At 41.2% G+C, this 17,047-nt stretch overlaps 1 protein-coding gene across 1 annotated transcript; it reads left to right on the forward strand.

Moving 5' to 3' along the window:
• The first annotated feature begins 1,463 nt into the window (after nucleotides 1–1,463).
• Nucleotides 1,464–16,039, forward strand: skap2 (src kinase associated phosphoprotein 2). Its single transcript, XM_059339624.1, has 13 exons — nucleotides 1,464–1,591; nucleotides 1,915–2,020; nucleotides 2,110–2,135; nucleotides 4,029–4,124; nucleotides 4,883–4,963; nucleotides 7,413–7,496; nucleotides 7,625–7,749; nucleotides 8,106–8,169; nucleotides 8,668–8,790; nucleotides 8,948–9,022; nucleotides 10,361–10,473; nucleotides 15,703–15,806; nucleotides 15,911–16,039. Exons 1-12 carry the CDS (start codon nucleotides 1,555–1,557, stop codon nucleotides 15,793–15,795), a joined length of 1,023 nt encoding a protein of 340 aa, XP_059195607.1. The 5' UTR covers nucleotides 1,464–1,554; the 3' UTR covers nucleotides 15,796–15,806; nucleotides 15,911–16,039.
• Nucleotides 16,040–17,047: the final 1,008 nt, after the last annotated feature.

A 17,047-nucleotide genomic window follows, 5' to 3' on the forward strand; every position in this document is an offset into this window, starting at 1 on the left:
GCAGAAAATGATGTGGGGTTTACTTTAGCATTAAGATGTGTTGTGTCAAGAGCTAAAAGGTGTCTTGTGAATAAACATCCAGGTATTTTATTTTATTTTTTCAGTTGCTAACAAGCTTTGGTCAATACTGAAGCAATATTTTCTAAATGCTTACAGTTGGCCTCCAAAATCCACTCAAAATAAGGTTGTTGGACAATAACACTGGCAATAATTCAGAAACATAAATCATACATTACATACTGACCCAAAAAAACACAGGAAGCATAACATAAATTATTAACTTTTACCTTTTTCTCACATAAATCAATATTTCACCATCTGAAAAGAATAACACACTTTCTTTTGATTGACTGTACTAAAGTATATGTAACACAAACGAATCAGGAATGCACCATTAAAGTGCTTATTGGACGCACTTTGTGTGAAATCAGTGGAAAATTATCCACAGTTTGCTCCACAAAGACTTCTGATTCAAGCACAGTTTGGAAAGTTTTGACAGTTTTCACAAATGCATGTTAGCAATTTAAAAAAAACTGTAACAAACTACTCAAAATATAAATCAGAAGTATATAAGTGCACCCCTGCCATCTTTTCCTCTATGTAAGAAAAGGACTATAGATTTAAAACAGACTAGAATAGATATTGTGGTGATGTTAAATGCTGCTGGACTGAAACTGGAGTAAATAAAGTGTTTCTGTGTGTTTCTGTGTCCTGCAGCACTAAACAGCGTCCAGCTGCAGCTAAAGTAAAGCTGCAGCTCTTCACTCTGACATCTCCGTCTCATTTCTCCACAACAACAGGCGATACAGTTCAAAGGCTGTCTTTAAAGCTGGATTGGGTGATTCTGCCTGTCAGAAGATGACTAATGAATGACTGACAGCTTCATAAACAATATGACAACCAGCTCCTAGACACCAGGAGGACCAGTCTGCCTCTCTGTTAGAAGAGACTTTACTCTTGTTTGTCATTCAATAGAAACTGATTAGAAACAGTCTCACAAATGAGATGCAAATATTCAAAATTAGAGTTATGAATAAATCATGGCAGCAGAAATTGCACAGGCTGCTTGGAACCGACGAAAAATCTGGCACAGAAACCTGCAGAACAGTTTTATATAATTGCCTTCTCAACTATTAATGATCCCTGTTTAGATTTACAATGTTGACATATTCATAAACCCAAAGTGCTTGCATCATTGTAAAAAAGACACTCCCAATGTGTCCAGTGAGTCAGTCACAGACTAAAGTGCCAGAGAAATATTATCTGGAATCAATCAAAAATATGATCATGTGTTATCCGCTGACTTTATTAGTCTGTAAAGACTCGTAGCTCCATTAAAGCATCAGCTCAGGAGCAGTCACACACACACACACACACACACACACACACACAGAGGGAAGCTGGTGGACCAATAAACGTCAGTGGGTGTTTTTTCTGCAGCGAAACTGTGTGGTCAGTTATAAATAATTAGCAGATTACAGATTAACTTCCGTGTCCGTGAACTCATCGCAGCTTCCGTGTAGTGGTCCACAGCTGCTGACTGACTGCAGCACAATGACCATTCCCGAGGAGTTAACCACGCTCATTTCAGGTAAAAACACTTCATAAACTCATGTTTATTTGCACACAGTGGGTTGTTTCCGTGTTAACTTGGGGTTTGAGCCTAAAAGTCCAGCTTTAACAGCCGTTTAGTAGAAAGAGGAAGCGCAGACTACATCTGTAGTCAGATGATTTGAGTCCATGTCGTGAACTCACCACGCTGTTGTTGTTCATTCAAACTGTGTTGTCTTGCTTCAGAAAGGTAACATGATCTCCAGAAGAACTGGGTCATTTGCCTGCCAAAATAAAAGCCCACAATCAGTAAGTGATACCAGATTATATTCACGTTTACATGGTGCTGTTGTTGTTTTTTAGATCTAGAATATTTCCTCAGTGATGGATTAAAAGGGGAAAGTCTAAGCAAGAAGGCAAAAGAGAAGAAGGAAGCCTTCATCAGGAGGATTAAAGAGGTCAAATCTGGGTATGTGTGTTTGCATCATTAGCTTTAGTAGATTGTTGTTAATGCAACATGTGGAAGTTGTTGACAAACATTTACTGTCTCCTCAACAGATTCCCACATGATTTCAAGGACAAAAGTGAGTGTTATTATTTAATATTCCACCTGGGGGACACAACATCAATCTAAAGGCTCACAAGAAGTGAGGATAAAACTCTTAAATTTAAATCTGAATCAAATGGGATTGTTGATACAGTTATTAGAGCAGAACAGTTAACCAACTGCCAGCTGATATTCATAATAGATAATAGAGCTTTTTTATTTGGATTGTGCACCAAATTTGGACAAATATGACTGCAGAGGTTCTCAGAAAGCTGCTTTCTTAAACAAATAACTTTATCAACAAATATTTAACATTATTATTGTTCATTATACACCATAAATACACAGTATTACATTGTCAACCAGTTCTAAAAATGATAACTGAGAAAATTAAAAATAAATAGCTAAATAAATACATGTACTTTATGTTTAATATCAGTCAATTGCTGACCACTTGAGTAAAGATTAACTAGAAGTAAAATACATTGGTAATGCCATTTCTAAATCATAAACATCAGTTTATGCATTATGTGTTGAAAAAGTTTTCATATTTGCTCATATGATGATAAAAATCAAAATGATCAAAATGATGATTAGCAACATAATAAAAGAACTCTGCTACACAAAAGATTATTTTCATATCTGTCTCTATTTTTTTCATGGCAAATAAGAACAATAATAGGCCTTTACAACATTTCAGAACAGTCTAAAAAGGTTAACTTCCTCGTTATGACATCATAACACATCATCGGTTGGGAACCACGGTGTTACAGAACAACATGTAGCATTACAGAACAACATGTAGCATTACAGAACAACATGTAGCATTACAGAACAACATGTAGCATTACAGAACAACATGTAGCATTACAGAACAACATGTAGCGTTACAGAACAACATGTAGCATTACAGAACAACATGTAGCATTACAGAACAACATTACAGAACAACATGTAGCATTACAGAACAACATGTAGCATTACAAAACAACATGTAGCATTACAGAACAACATGTAGCATTACAGAACAACATGTAGCATTACAAAACAACATGTAGCATTACAGAACAACATGTAGCATTACAGAACAACATGTAGCATTACAAAACAACATTACACAACAACATGTAGCATTACAAAACAACATTACAGAACAACATGTAGCATTACAGAACAACATTACAGAACAACATGTAGCATTACAGAACAACATGTAGCATTACAGAACAACATTACAGAACAACATGTAGCATTACAGAACAACATGTAGCATTACAGAACAACATTACAGAACAACATGTAGCATTACAGAACAACATTACAGAACAACATGTAGCATTACAGAACAACATTACAAAACAACATGTAGCATTAGAGAACAACATGTAGCATTACAGAACAACATGTAGCATTACAGAACAACATGTAGCATTACACAACAACATGTAGCATTACACAACAACATGTAGCATTACACAACAACATGTAGCATTACAGAACAACATTACAGAACAACATGTAGCATTACAGAACAACATGTAGCATTACACAACAACATGTAGCATTACAGAACAACATGTAGCATTACAGAACAACATGTAGCATTACAGAACAACATGTAGCATTACACAACAACATGTAGCATTACAGAACAACATGTAGCATTACACAACAACATGTAGCATTACAGAACAACATGTAGCATTACACAACAACATGTAGCATTACACAACAACATGTAGCATTACACAACAACATGTAGCATTACACAACAACATGTAGCATTACACAACAACATGTAGCATTACAGAACAACATGTAGCATTACAGAACAACATGTAGCATTACACAACAACATGTAGCATTACAGAACAACATGTAGCATTACAGAACAACATGTAGCATTACTACACAGCTTTGTGTTTTATAGGTGATGACTCTGATGATGAGGAGGAAGTCGACAGCAACAACGATGGAGGGTCGCTGCAGTCGGAGCGAACAGACAAGGATGAAGAGGCCTGCGAAGGTAAAAGCCAGAAGCACTTAGCAGACGTCCACACGCTGACGTGCTAACTGCTAACAAGCTGCGGATTAAAGTATTGAAAATTGGATCTTGGCATGAAAATATACAAATCTCTGGGTCTGCTCCTTGGAGAAAGTGACTTTGAGTGGCACAATGAGGGAGACATTCCAACTGTAACTTGGCAACATACTTGGAGCAATTTGGGGGCACGACTGCTCCTCCCACCTCCTCCCACCTCCTCCCTCCTCCTCCCCTCTGACAGCCAGAGCTGCTTTACTGCTCTCAGTCTGGGGCCTGAATGTTACTGCCATGGCTCTAGTTTGAGAGAAAACATACCTCAGTATACAGTAGCTTTAACCCTGTACACTCCACCATAGTCATCTATGCAAAGATTTCCTATTTTCTTTTATAAATAGAGTATCAGGGAAATCTGTGTGAAATGGCTAACAGAGGTCTGGGGTTTATGGGCTGCAAGCAGCTGCCAGTTTTATGGCTGCTCTTTCACACAAAGCAACTTTGACACAGCAGTTGAACATTTGCATTGAAGTTGCTCGCTGCAAGGGGAAGCAACACATCGCTCAATGGCTTTGGCTACTTAATTTAACATCAGTCAAATGGATTCATGATAAACTACATGCATGAAGAATCCATAAAGATAGTCAAAATCCCATCTGCTATGTTTAACTGTAAAAAAAGTAGGCTTATTTTGACTTTTGCATATAAACACACTTTAAAACAACTGTTTCTCGACTCTTCTTCAGGTGCTCAGCAGTCTCCACCTGTAGCGGCTCAGGACCTGACGTCTGTCTTTAAAGCAGGATACCTGGAGAAGCGCAGGAAGGGTGGGTGCTTTCATGTTTTGGGGTTTTTAATGGAAGAGGTGTCACCCAGTTGAAGGGACAGGTCACCTCCAAAATCAAAAATGCATATTTTTCCTCCTACCTGTAGTGCTATTTATCAATGGTTGCAGTGTTCTACCAGCCAAGAGATGTCTGCCTTTTCTTTGATATAATGGAACTAGATGCCACTTGGCTTGTGGGAACTATTTATTTATTTATAGTTTCTACATGAAACCAATCTCAACAAGGCCTGTGGATTATCTTCAGTTACCGGGTCATGATTTCAGGAAAGAGACATTGCTTTTAAATTTTTCAGACGTATTTTTTGGCACCTTGAGCACCACGAGCCGAGTTCCATCTCTTTCCCTTTTTGCATAATGAATGGGTTTGTATGATTTCTTGCATAAATGTATATAGTTTGGTATATATGATATACTACAGTATGACTGACTGCTATTTCAAACACATTAACCTTGTGAAACTGAACTACTTTGTTAAGTTTAGGCACCAAAGCTACTTGGTTATGGTTCTGTTAAAGAGAACAGGGTTAAAATAATTACAGTCTTAATAATAACGTCCAGTAGAGATGAAGACCAGTCAGTAGAGATGAAGACCAGTCAGTAGAGATGAAGACCAGTCAGTAGAGATGAGGACCAGTCAGTAGAGATGAGGACCAGTCAGTAGAGATGAAGACCAGTCGGTAGAGATGAAGACCAGTCGGTAGAGATGAGGACCAGTCAGTAGAGATGAACACCAGTCAGTAGAGATGAACACCAGTCAGTAGAGATGAGGACCAGTCAGTAGAGATGAACACCAGTCAGTAGAGATGAGGACCAGTCAGTAGAGATGAAGACCAGTCAGTAAAGATGAAGACCAGTCAGTAGAGATGAACACCAGTCAGTAGAGATGAAGACCAGTCAGTAAAGATGAAGACCAGTCAGTAGAGATGAAGACCAGTCAGTAGAGATGAGGACCAGTCAGTAGAGATGAAGACCAGTCAGTAAAGATGAAGACCAGTCAGTAGAGATGAAGACCAGTCAGTAGAGATGAAGACCAGTCGGTAGAGATGAGGACCAGTCAGTAGAGATGAGGACCAGTCGGTAGAGATGAGGACCAGTCGGTAGAGATGAAGACCAGTCAGTAGAGATGAAGACCAGTCAGTAGAGATGAGGACCAGTCGGTAGAGATGAAGACCAGTCAGTAGAGATGAGGACCAGTCAGTAGAGATGAAGACCAGTCGGTAGAGATGAGGACCAGTCGGTAGAGATGAGGACCAGTCAGTAGAGATGAAGACCAGTCAGTAGAGATGAGGACCAGTCAGTAGAGATGAGGACCAGTCGGTAGAGATGAAGACCAGTCGGTAGAGATGAGGACCAGTCGGTAGAGATGAAGACCAGTCAGTAGAGATGAAGACCAGTCAGTAGAGATGAAGACCAGTCAGTAGAGATGAGGACCAGTCAGTAGAGATGAGGACCAGTCAGTAGAGATGAGGACCAGTCAGTAGAGATGAGGACCAGTCAGTAGAGATGAAGACCAGTCAGTAGAGATGAGGACCAGTCGGTAGAGATGAAGACCAGTCGGTAGAGATGAGGACCAGTCGGTAGAGATGAGGACCAGTCGGTAGAGATGAAGACCAGTCAGTAGAGATGAGGACCAGTCAGTAGAGATGAGGACCAGTCAGTAGAGATGAGGACCAGTCAGTAGAGATGAGGACCAGTCAGTAGAGATGAGGACCAGTCAGTAGAGATGAAGACCAGTCAGTAGAGATGGGGACCAGTCAGTAGAGATGAAGACCAGTCCGGGCTGAGAGCGTTGGGCTTCTTTCCCCCATCGACCACCTATGGGAGATTATGTTGCTCCAACACTGGACCAAGTGTAGCTGCCAGTTTCATGGCGGCTCTTTGACGCAGCAGTTGAACATTTGCTCTCTCGTTGCTCGCTGCAAGAGGAAACTCCTCCAGTGAAAGCAGAACATCGCTAGAAGATTGATATGACTTCTAGTATATTACTTTACATAGAAATACCTATAAATGGTTATGAGGATAGCCATTAGATTCAAGAGAAGGCCGACATTTCTATGGGCGATATCTCCAACAATCGACAACTCACCAAAATATCTCGATTGATAGATTGGTATGCAAGAGGAATAATATGTTATTTATATTTTAACTGTCCCCTTAAAGCTCCCAAAAATGTGTTTTTGCATTTGTATTGATTGATGTTATGTTTTGACCTACAAGGTCCTCTTCTGGCAAAGCATCCAGGTGAAGGAAAAGCAGTCTATTTATAAAGACAAAAATGACAGTTTCACCTACAACTGGGACATAATATAACCCCTAAAATCCCATTGACATTCTCTTTTCTTTGCAACACGCATCTCCAGCTAACTTCTAAGTAAACCAGGAGAGGATTTATCTTTTTTCCGCTGATTATTGTTGCTTTCCCTCCACAGATCACAGCTTCTTTGGCACTGAGTGGCAGAAGAGATGGTGCGCTCTGAGCCATCAGACCTTCTACTACTACGGCAGTGAGAAAGGTACTCACAATCATCCCAGTACCTTTGGATCACACGCTGTTTGAGAAGGATATTTTGCATTCTGCCTTTGACATCAGTGTTGTTGAATGTGAACCATTCATGATGATATGTTCATTTCCTGTAACCAGACAAGCAGCAGAAGGGCGAGTTCAGTATCGATGGCTACACCGTCAAAATGAACAGCAGCTTGAGGAAAGACTCGAAGAAAGACTGCTGCTTTGAGATTTCTGCTCCAGACAAGCGAGTCTATCAGGTGCGCTGCTCGTGATGATTTGAGTCACGGCTGTTCTCAGTGTACGTCCTAATTGAAAAACAAATGTGGACTTGAGATGTGCCATGTTTAAAACTTGGCAAGGCACATGTGTACATGCACTTCATTAAATCGTTATTTTTAAAACCTATTCATTCATTTGACACTGCTGCCTTTGCAATGGCTCAACCTGACACGCATATTTAAGAGTCTAAATGAGTGTTTCTAACATTCGGGCTCTTCCATGCGGAACATTTTACTATGCATAAATGCAGTATTATTTGTTTATGTTAATTAATATATGTAGAACTGCATATAACACTGACTGCAGTTTTCATTTCTCTCCTCTTTCATCACAGTTTTGTGCGTCATCGGCAAAAGAGGCGGAGGAATGGGTGAAACAGATAGACTTTGTTCTGAAAGGTTCGGACTGTTTCAATCACAACAACTCATCATAATGCTCCGTCCCAGCTGATATAATGTCCCAGCTGATATAATGTCCCAGCTGATATAATGTCCCAGTGATATAATGTCCCAGCTGATATAATGAGACCATGGGGAGATTATGAGAGAATGGGCCTCTGGGCCATAGCAGCAAGACACAGACTTTATGGTTGTTTAGCCTCTTTTTGTGGTCATTTTGTTTCTCTTTGTGGTCATTTTGTGTCTCTTTGTCATTGTTTTTCATCTCCTTGTAGTTGTTTTAGATCATTTGTTGTCATATGAGTTTCTACCTGTTTGTGCATGCTCTTTCATTGACAGTTTGTTGGTAAAGGCCAGGGCCATTCAGTAATCCATCCATGTCAGAAACAGCAACAAGTTTTCACAAATACAAAAAACAAAATTGCATAAAATACTCTATGTTCTTGCTTAATACTCAGGAGAATATAGTGCGTTTGACATGATCGCTCTTGTTTGCAGATATGTCGGGCATCATCCCAGAGGATGAAGAGGAGGAACAGGAAGTGTACGATGATGTTGGAGCGATAGAAGATGCAGATGATGCGGAGCCGATTGATGAAGACATCTATGAAGAGCTCCCAGGTCGGCCATTGTAGCACAACAACACATCAAACAGATCAAAAATGGCTTCCATCTCATTCATACTGGGTTTTTTTTATTATTCAAGGTTTTCTTCTTCTACTGTTGCATATTTCTTTGGATAATCTTAGATAGGGAACCTTTTGTTCTGTTTCTCCAGAGGATGACGTGCCGACTCCAGTAAAACCTCCTCCGAAGGTCGAGCCGGCCAGCAAACCTGCTGCTCCTGCTGCAGGTACACAGCAATGTGTGTTTGGCCTGCAGAGAGATGAGTGGTGTGTTTACTGTGTAGATGAGGCTGCAGACAATTTAACTTTATATAAAGAAGATAAGACGAGACTAATCGACATTCTGTCACACGCAGTCTTTGTGTGGTGGTTCCCCAGTTTAGAAGAAGTAACCTCAACATGGGAAGTTTCTGTGAACATGAAAGTTAACACAATGCTGGAAATAACTTTCAGCCTCGTTGGCCAACTTCCTTTTTACAATAAGTGGCGTGTTAAAGTTATGCAAGTGCAGAAATAGCACGCTGTCTCTCTACATCTGCTTTATCTGTGTCAACCTTCTCACAGCATGAACTCTGAGGGCCGACAACCAACAGAAGAAGTTCATTTCAGATCAATAAATAGTCTGTGGAGGTAGAATCACTAACTGTGAAGAAACTAGCTGCACCTCATTCCTACTACTCACTAACTGTATACAGCGGACTATAATGCAGTATTTTTAGTTAGTAAATCATTTATCATCACTTGACTTATAAGGAGATAATGCTATACAAATGCTGTACAAAGGCAAACAAGCTTTACAAGAAAGTTTCAAGTTAAGATTATTTCCAATATCCGATTTAATCATTTTCTTTACTAAATATCAGAAATTCATTCATTTCTTAATGATTTAAAGCAGAAAAATCAGACTAATTTTCTAACCAACTTTACAATGACAGCACAAATTAAACCTTACATAGATAAAGCTAGATATTAATAGTTATTTTCCCCTGAGGTGTTCCTGGATCTGTTTCTCTTTTGTGCAATGCATTTTGGCAAACTTTGTTCCCATACGACGATACAATTTATTATGCCAGAAAGTGTTTTAGTAGGTCCCAATACGTAGTGTAATATATCAAATGCAGAATGCCAAAAATATCAGAATGTCGACTACATCTGGTCGTATTTTGCAAAATGCACGCAAGCATGATTTCTGGCTATTCTGACCAACAATCCCCTGCACAGCATGAATGAGCTAGAGGCTCAAAGTTCACAATGCAAAGATGAAGGATGTCCCGACTGCAGCTGCAGGATCAACGAAAGTAAAAAGAGAAAGATTTGGAATGCAGCAAGTGTTTTGTTAGTCTGCATACTGACTTTTCTTCTTTAGCATACATCAGTTTGTCCCTTTGCCAGCGGGAACAGACTACATCCTGGAGAGTTAGTAGATGTATGAACTTGGAGCAGCTGCTGTCTGAGGCTCTCCACTGCCTCCTGTTGGCTTTCTGCACACAAACAACCAGCTGTACACTGCAGGTTATTACTCTCTGTGAATATGTTCTCATCTTTCTTTCTACTTTCCCATCTAGTTGATAAGAGCACAGACTACCCCAACTTCTACCAGGGCCTCTGGGACTGTGCAGGGGACCAGCCAGACGAGCTGTCCTTCAGACGTGGTGATGCCATCTACATCCTGAGCAAGGTGTGTTCAGGGACCTCGCTACTCAGAGCTAAAACATCCTGAGCAAGGTATGTTCAGGGACCTCGCTACTCAGAGCTAAAACATCCTGAGCAAGGTATGTTCAGGGACCTCGCTACTCGGAGCTAAAACATCCTGAGCAAGGTATGTTCAGGGACCTCGCTACTCGGAGCTAAAACATCCTGAGCAAGGTATGTTCAGGGACCTCGCTACTCGCAGCTAAAACATCCTGAGCAAGGTATGTTCAGGGACCTCGCTACTCGCAGCTAAAACATCCTGAGCAAGGTATGTTCAGGGACCTCGCTACTCAGAGCTAAAACATCCTGAGCAAGGTATGTTCAGGGACCTCGCTACTCGGAGCTAAAACATCCTGAGCAAGGTATGTTCAGGGACCTCGCTACTCAGAGCTAAAACATCCTGAGCAAGGTATGTTCAGGGACCCTCGCTGCTCGGAGCTAAAACATCCTGAGCAAGGTATGTTCAGGGACCTCGCTACTCAGAGCTAAAACATCCTGAGCAAGGTATGTTCAGGGACCTCGCTGCTCACAGCTAAAACACTGATTTGTCCCTTAACGAGTGTTTTCTTGATGCCTGATGAAGTCAGGGTGAGCTCAAACCAACTGTGATGTAAAATGAGACGAGGTCTGCAGTCAGAGTGGTTCTGCTGGTCTCAGACCACCTAAAGTGAGTTATTTCTAGGCCCTCCGAGGAGCCGCCTGTTCATATCCTTTACTGGCAGCACCTGGCGCTCCGCCTGGAGGTAAGAGGCAGACTGGGCTGGTTCTCTCTCTGGCGCTGTGATGGGGATTAGTTGTGTCACAACGGAAACTGTTTTAGTGCTGCTGGCGGAGGCCGGGCTTCGCTGGCACGCGGCGCCGTTCCATCACTTCCATCTGGACGTTTCAGCGCTCTGCCGCTCTGCCATGCAGCCCACACACCTCTCACACGTCCCCTCACCTCCACAAATAGGAATGTGTGTTTCAGGAAACCAGGCTCAGCCCGCCACTCTGCTCAGAGCAGGTGAGGACGTGTGGTGGACGCTCAGTTTCCGAGGCTTGTCGGCTTGGTGCGGCTGCCAGCTATTGAGAACTGAAGGGCTGTTCTTCACCTTTATTATGTAACTCAACAGGAGCCCTTTTGTGCTTAACTGGTTCATATGAACGTGGAATTGGTTTTTAATGTGATTAATTTAACAAGCTTGTTTTTGAACATTGAACTGCAAATAAGTCAAGGAATTTGATCCTTTTACAGATGCATGTCGACCTGTGGTTTGTATAAAAAGAAGGTGTGAAATGTTCACCATCTAGACTGGTTTGATTTCCTGTCTGGTTTGGTTTCTATGGAGCATGAAGTCAACGGAGACACACTTGTCAACTGGCCAGCTGCTTTTACAAATTCAAGTCTGCCATCTAGTGGCACCAAAGAGCCATGAAGGCCTAAAAACATGACGATGAGTTGCAAACATTATTTATTTCTAAAAACCTGAATTATAATTTAGACTCATAATTCATTTCATGTAAGCTACAGCTGCTGTTTTGATGATTAATTACTCTGTTTATTTCTCTGATTTATAGATTAAATAATATAAAATAGTGGCGAATGCCAACCAACATTTTCCAGTCTGATGACTTTCTTCTTTTGGTTTGACCAACAGTACAAAGTCTAAATTAAATGCATCTGTTTCACATTTGAGAAGCAGAAACATACAAATGTTCAGCAGTTTTGTTGTAAATAGTAAATATTGGATTTTCTAAATCTTGTGTTGACCAGCTAATTGATTAATTGATTAATTGATTCAGCTCTGATGGAAGGAAACAACTGCACAAAGGCAGACAGACGCCATCGACGCTCATTGGCCAAATGCCTGTTTATGACTCTTCTCGTGTGGAAAAGGACCAAGAATCAAGTTGCCCTTTCACTCAGACTGGGAGCCATTAGCTGGAACCTTGGTGTTGGGGGTTGTGGCCCGCTGCGAGGGCAATGACCATAAAACCCGTCTGGCCTGCAGCAGCCAGCTGCATCTAAAGAGTCCGCTCCTTCCTCCTATTCTCCTTCTCCTGCTCCTCCCCCACCCAGACCCCCCAGTCAGGGCTGGCTGTTGATTATGGGGAGACTGGGAGGGAGTGTTGTCCGGATGTGCTCCACCCCCTCCACCCAGCCTGGTCCACCCTCCACCCAGCCTGGGATACCCTCCACCCCCTCCACCACCCAGCCTGGGACACCCTCCACCCCCTCCACCCAGCCTGGGATACCCTCCACCCCCTCCACCCAGCCTGGGATACCCTCCACCCCCCTCCACCCAGCCTGGGACACCCTCCACCCAGCCTGGGACACCCTCCACCCCCCTCCACCCAGCCTGGGATACCCTCCACCCCCTCCACCCAGCCTGGGACACCCTCCACCCAGCCTGGGATACCCTCCACCCCCCTCCACCCAGCCTGGGACACCCTCCACCCAGCCTGGGATACCCTCCACCCCCTCCACCCAGCCTGGGATACCCTCCACCCCCTCCACCCAGCCTGGATACCCTCCACCCTGAATAACAGCACATAAACTAATGGAGATGTAACATCTCACTTCTCTTTAGTGGCTGATAGAAGTAAACACGTCTCTTCCTGCTTATTCTACAGTCTGTAAGCTGTGGAGTGTTTTATTTGATAGCAGTAATATGATTATCTTTATATATTATGTGTGTGGTATCATTAGTCTTCCACAGCTTCAGACGTGTTCTCATGTTGTGTCCCACATTCACTCAACCGCGACTTATTTGTCAGCTGAACTCACCAACGAGGTGTTGCTGCTTTGAAAGGCGAGCTGCAGGAAGTTATAACACACACACACACACACACACACACACACACACACACACACACACACACACACACACACACACACACACACACACCTCACGTCAATCTGCTGTATTACCCCTCAGGGGCTTGTGAAATGTCATTTTAACCATGTGACACATTAATTATTTTCCTCTGTTTGTTTCTTGTGACGTTTAATTTGCTGTTAATAATGTACTCGTACTAATAACTTTTACTGCGTCCTGCGTATTAATATCTGACAGTCAGTCATGCAGCGTTTTATCTGACGTGATGAATGAATCACTGTTGTTATTGTAATCTTCTTGTGTCTCATACTGCCATAAGATCACTTCATCCATTACTCTCTCCTGGGAATCACAGACACAGATGTGATCCTCTTAGTCTGAAACATTGAACAGGTTCCTTCAGACGGAGATCTCCATGTTGATTCATGTCCTGGAGGACTTTGATGTGAGGTCAGAGAGAGAGAGAGAGAGAGAATAGAGGGAGAGAGAGAGATTCTCCTCTGGTCTCAGATCTCTCTCTCTCTCTCTCCTCTTGTCTCAGATCTCTCTCTCTCTCTCTCTCTCTGGTCTCAGATCTCTCTCTCTCTCTCTCCTCTTGTCTCAGATCTCTCTCTCTCTCTCTCTCTCTCTCTCTCTCTCTCTCTCTCTCTCTCTCTCTGGTCTCAGATCTCTCTCTCTCTCTCTCTCTCTCTCTCTCTGGTCTCAGATCTCTCTCTCTCTCTCTCTCTCTCTCTCTCTGGTCTCAGATCTCTCTCTCTCTCTCTCTCTCTCTCTCTCTGGTCTCAGATCTCTCTCTCTCTCTCTCTCTCTCTCTCTCTCTCTCTCTCTCTCTCTCTCTCTCTCTGGTCTCAGCATGCTGTCAGCCATTGGAGCCGTTTGCAGCTATAACTTGTTATAACTTGTCTGCTGTGACAGATTTATGTGTGATGTTCTCTCTGAGGTTTCTGTGTGGAGAGGAACAGGAGGAGGAAGTTGTTGATGAGATGTAGGTGTTGTTTTGGAGGAGGGGAAGGAAGATATGATATGATATGATATGATATTATATTATATTATATTTAGTGAATAGTTATCAGGTTGTGCTGATAATAACAGATCTGGTCAGTCAGATGAGGGATGGAGGCAGGGAGAGCTGCTGAAACCAGCCAGAATAATTCCTCCAGCTGTGAATCCATCAGAGGCCCCACGACTCGAATCCCGATATTTGTAATTAATCCCGATATAATCCCGATATTTGAGTCACGATATTTTTATTTTTATTTTTTTTGGCATTTTACATGCTTTATTGAAAGTGAGAGATAGATAGAAAGGGGGTGACAGAGGGGAGGACATGCGGTAAAGGGAGCTCAGGCCGGATTCGAACCCGGCTCCGCCGCAGTGAGGACTGTAGCCTCATGGGGCGCCTGTGTAACCCACTACGCTACGGACCACCCGATTTTAAGCATTTTGTGATTATGGTGACTATCACAATACAATATATTACAATTTAACGGTTTAATGAATTTTGTATCCACAAAATTAAATTCAATCAAGAATTATTTTGTCAAATAAGAGAAAATTCTCAGTGTATTTATCACAATGAGAGTCAAACCACAGACTGACAACAAAGTATCCAGTCAAACTCAACAACTGCAGCATTTTATCAAACTTTCCTCAATTTTAAGCTTCACTGCTCTGATTTTTTTAAATTACACATTAAAAAAACAACTTGACAACTTACTGACACGATATCCTGACGCATATATATATATATATATATATATATATATATATATATATATATATATATATATACTTACTTGGTGGCCATGAATTGATATTATTGCCACGCTAATAATCATGATACTGTGCTGTATCGATTTTTTTCCCACCTCTACTAATTTCAGTTAGTTGTATTCATCTTTAGATGAATCCTAGTTACCATAGTTCAAGCCCAGGTACTTTGGTGATTTATGCTGAGAACTATGTTGAGTTTGTTTGATGGAACAGAATCTATTGAAAATGAATCAAACAGACATGATGCTGGCTTGTTCTCTAACTCTGCTTCATGGATCAGAGCCCAGAGGGTCTATAGTATTAAACATCCTGCATCTGTTAGACATACTGTCTGTCTCAGGGTCTCCATAGTAATATATATATATATATATATATATATATATATATATATATATATAATATATATATATATATATGCTCTCTGTTCCTATGGAGCTTTCCCATCAGGCAACATTTTACAATATAACATGAAGCCTTGTGGTGTGATGAGTAATGGGCGATATTTATTTCATTAAAACAAAAGTCTGTTTCTCAGGGATGACTACATGAATTTAAAGGGATGGAATGTGTTTTATAATCTTATATATATATATATAATCTATAATCACTGTGTCTGTTTCCAGGAGTATCAGAGTTTTGGCTGGTGGGTCGGAGAGAAGAATGGAAATATAGGAATCGTCCCCAAAGACTTCCTGATGGAGCTTTACGTCATATAAATGCTCCCCGTGTAAGTTGTTCAGCTCTCAGGACTCCTGGAACTATTCCTTACACAAAATACATAAATGTAATTATTCCACTATATTTAACTTACATGCATTCTGTCATTTTCAGGGCCGTTCCTCCATATCCTCCATATCCACTGTAAGAGACTGATGATCGGATCATCTCATGACTGAAATACATTTCAAGGAGTATTTTTCTGCACTTTGCACTGCTTTTTGTATTTATTTCCTTTTTGTGTATATATATATATATATATATATATATATATATATATATATATATATATACTCACACTGTTTTTTCACACCATTTCATGCTGTGCTTTTGGGAAATTTGGTATTTGCAAATGAATAAAGATTTAAACCTTTGTGTTGTATGAAAGTATTTTTATTTGTATTATTTAACCAGCAACTTAAGCCACAAGGTGGCAATAGAGCCTCTTCAGAGGTCAGATTACTGCCTCTACAGAGACGCTTCAGGCAGGATGGCCACATGCCAGTTAGTTTTATATTTGCCTTCAGACACAAAGTTTGACACACTAAGGTGAAAAAAAAGTTAACAGCAGGAATTGATTAAAAAACTGTGTGATTTGAGGTTTGTTGAAGTATTTTCTTGATGCAAAGACCCTATTAACATGCATAAACATAAGGAAAAAGTGCATTTATCAATGATATTTACCCTGCTGCATCACATTATATGCCCTATGTAATTCTCTGCAGTTAGCATCAGGCCAATGTCAATATCAAATCCTGTGTGCACACAAAATATAAATGATGGACCCTCGATGAATATAAATGATATTTATTTATTTTTAAAAATGACTTTATTCATCTGGTCAGCACTTTTGTTCCCAGCTTTAAAGGGACACTGATTTTCCTGTATTTTTCCTGTTTATGGTCCCGGGGAGACTGCAGCAGATGGCTGTCTGTGCTGCTGCCTGACTGAAAGGCTGAGCTCAGTAATCAGACAGCAGCGCTGCTTATCGGCCTCTGAGGGCCCGTTTGACAGCAGGCTCTCCTCCGAGGTTACACACATACTGTACATTTCTTTTTACTGCCGCCTCGCTGGAACTTGGACTAGAATTTTATCTATAATCTGCTTCTTTTTGGTTTGCTGAGGACAAAAGGGGCCTCGTCAAGGTTTTCTCAAGGTCGAGAGAAAATGGAAGGAAAATGTGTTCATTAACCAATAACTCACTGTATCTTTCTCTCTATTTTTTCTTGCTCCTGTCTCTCTGTTTTGTTC

The sequence above is a fragment of the Centropristis striata genome, chromosome 8, assembly GCF_030273125.1.
Source record: "Centropristis striata isolate RG_2023a ecotype Rhode Island chromosome 8, C.striata_1.0, whole genome shotgun sequence".
NCBI lineage: Eukaryota > Metazoa > Chordata > Actinopteri > Perciformes > Serranidae > Centropristis > Centropristis striata.